This window comes from Engraulis encrasicolus, chromosome 24 (genome assembly GCF_034702125.1).
Source record: "Engraulis encrasicolus isolate BLACKSEA-1 chromosome 24, IST_EnEncr_1.0, whole genome shotgun sequence".
Lineage (NCBI taxonomy): Eukaryota > Metazoa > Chordata > Actinopteri > Clupeiformes > Engraulidae > Engraulis > Engraulis encrasicolus.
Genome location: NC_085880.1, coordinates 12,475,941 through 12,478,756, shown reverse-complemented (window position 1 = coordinate 12,478,756; position 2,816 = coordinate 12,475,941). Strand labels below are relative to the sequence as shown.

The 2,816-nt window shown below is 50.9% G+C and overlaps 1 protein-coding gene across 1 annotated transcript in view; it reads right to left on the bottom strand.

Moving 5' to 3' along the window:
- gpr26 (G protein-coupled receptor 26) overlaps positions 1-748 on the bottom strand; it is a 21,582-nt gene extending 20,834 nt beyond the window's left edge. The window contains exon 1 of the mRNA XM_063192064.1: positions 78-748. Within this exon, the coding sequence (XP_063048134.1) occupies positions 78-748 (671 nt within the window). The remainder of the gene's footprint in view (positions 1-77) is intronic.
- Positions 749-2,816: the final 2,068 nt, after the last annotated feature.

The following is a 2,816-nucleotide window of genomic DNA, read 5'->3' as shown; positions in this document are numbered from 1 at the left end:
ATTGAATTGAGCTTTGCCTGAGCTAAGGAGAACATGACTGGACTGGGGAGTGTGAAGCCTGAGTGAGTGAGACCTACCTCGGATGGATGTCCACGAGCAACACAAGCGTTTGCATGGTGATCACGTCGATGCGCTTGCAGTGAAACCGGGCCACTTTCAGCACTTTGAGGTACGTTACGCAGAGCACGACCAGCGAGAGCAAGAAAGTCACCGAGTGCAACACGAGCGTGTAGACGACAAACTGAGTCCTGACGCCGCTCGCCCTGGTGTTGCAGAGGGTGCACGAGGCGTAGAGTTGATGGTATCCCACCCAGGACAGGCACGACGCGACAACGGAAAACGACAGCGAGTGAATCCACGTGTAGCACAGGGCGATCACGGCGTCCCTATGCCGGATCCGGGAGTGGTAACTCAGGGGAAAGACCACGGCCACCCACCGGTCTATGCTCAGCGCGGCCATGCTCAGCATGGAGTTGGTGGTCAAGAACGTGTCCAGAAAGCCCACGATCTGGCAGAACCCCTGTCCGCCCGGGTGACCTCTGTAGATAAGTCCTCCGAGGGTCAGGGGCATGTTGGAGACGGTCAGCAGCAGGTCGCAAAGTGTCAGGTTGAGAATAAAGAGCCCCGGCACCTGTTTGCGGATCTCCGCGTTGTAGAGGAAGCAAATCAGCACCACCACGTTGGACAGCAACGACACCACGATGATCGCGACCAACAGCAGGGAAACCGCTACCTCCACTGTGTGCATGGTGGTGCGTCCCGCCGCTCTCGCACCAGATCAGATTAGATCCGCTGGCAGCTGACGGCTCAGCGTCTCAGCACGCCTGCACATGTTGCCCCGACCCGACTGCCCCGTCACATCACATCACACCGCAGCTTGCTTTGCAGATGTGTCTCCAAGACGCGAGATACCTGGTCGCCGCGCACAGCAGAGCGCGGGCAGCGTGCTGTTGCCTCCCCCTCCCCGTGATTAGGGCGAGAGAGAGCGAGGGACCCATCAACTTTTAAGGTTGCGGTGATTAAAAGCAAAAAAAAGAATCGCACTTCACAGCACCCGTTATCTACCACGCCGCTCACGTTTTACTCCACAGATGTTTCCCGCCGGCCACAGGTCCCCGAAGTGCAGCCTTGTTGCGCAATTGCGCAGTGCCTCCTCACTTCGTGCTCCTTCCTTCGCTCTTTGAACATCGTCCTCCGCGCTACTTTATGCCTGCTTCTATCCGAGGCGCACACTGCCCCCCTTGTAAAAAATAGACTATAGTTTTCACTTGTGACATAAGCTTATGCAACAGACAGCGAGGCCATGCACGGCTCCTCGGTCCCTATTGGAGATCATCTAATGTTCGATATTGATCATATTTCTGGTGGAGGGAAATCTCTGGAGTCTGCGTCACTGGTGCACGCGCCACACCACACTGTGGTATCGTGCTGCTGCATACTACTCCACACACGCGCCACCCCCGTGCCGTCTCCACAGTTTCGTTTGTATTCTACACCCGGTCGGTCACTGTTGAGAAACTGTCAAAGTGATCCGTGTATATTGGCAAGCAAATTGCCTTTGGGCCACTGTTTACTGAGCATGCAAACATGTCACATATTCTGCGGGAGCACTGAAACAATTTCCATTCTGACCAATTCCAACTTTATATACTGTGCTGTGCATGTAAGCCTATATAATATAGGGCCTATACATCTACAAAATCAAAATTAATCTATGCTTCTTTTTAAATTTGGGCTGCTACAGTCTATACCCAGTAAAGAAAACTCCAGTGCACATGCATATATTTTCCTTGTGTGCGTGTGTGTGTGTGTGTGTGTGTGTGTGTGTGTGTGTGTGTGTGTGTGTGTGTGTGTGTGTGAGAGAGAGAGAGAGAGAGAGAGAGAGAGAGAGAGAGAGAGAGAGAGAGAGAGAGAGACTACGTGAGAGATCTGGATATTTTCTGACGTGTTTGATCTACCCACATACTGTACATTACTCTTTCATGTGCAGAGCCACAGTTGTGCATCTGTGTGTGTGTGTGTGTGTGTGTGTGTGTGTGTGTGTGTGTGTGTGTGTGTGTGTGTGTGTGTGTGTGTGTGTGTGTGTGTGTGTGTGTGTGTGTGTGTGTGCGTGCGTGCGTGCCTGCTTGTGTGTGTGTGTGTGTGTGTGTGTGTGTGTGTGTGTGTGTGTGTGTGTGTGTGTGTGTGTGTGTGTGTGTGTGTGTGTGTGTGTGTGTGCGATGTGTATATGGTTGTTTGTGCATTTATGACAGCTTAGGGGGAATTTGAGCCTGTGTGACACAGACAGAAACAGACAGAGACCAAAGAGGGGGAGAGGAGACAGAGAGGGCATGGAGAGAGAGAGAGAGAGAGAGAGAGAGAGAGAGAGAGAGAGAGAGAGAGAGAGAGAGAGAGAGAGAGAGAGAGAAACAGACAGACAGACAGACAATACTATAAGAGAGACTGAGATAGAGGGAGAAAAACATGTCAGAAAGAGAGAGAAGAGAACGATTGACACAGAGAGAAAAAGTGGGGAGGAGAAAGAGAGAGGGGTCTATGTGTGTGAGAGAAAGAGAGTGAATGAGACAAGATGAAGGCAAAACAAAGAGAAGACCAGAGAAAGAATGAGAGAGAGAGAGTGAGAGAGAGATTAGAACAAGAAAGGGAAATATATTAAACATGATGACATCATGATGATTAGCGTACAGCCTTTTTTTATCCCGTCGCCTCGTGATCCTGAGCTGCCTGTTGAATGATGCTCAAGTCACTCTCACTGACATAGAGTACGAGCCTTAAATCCTCTGAATATGCAAATGCACCATATGTACATTATAGTC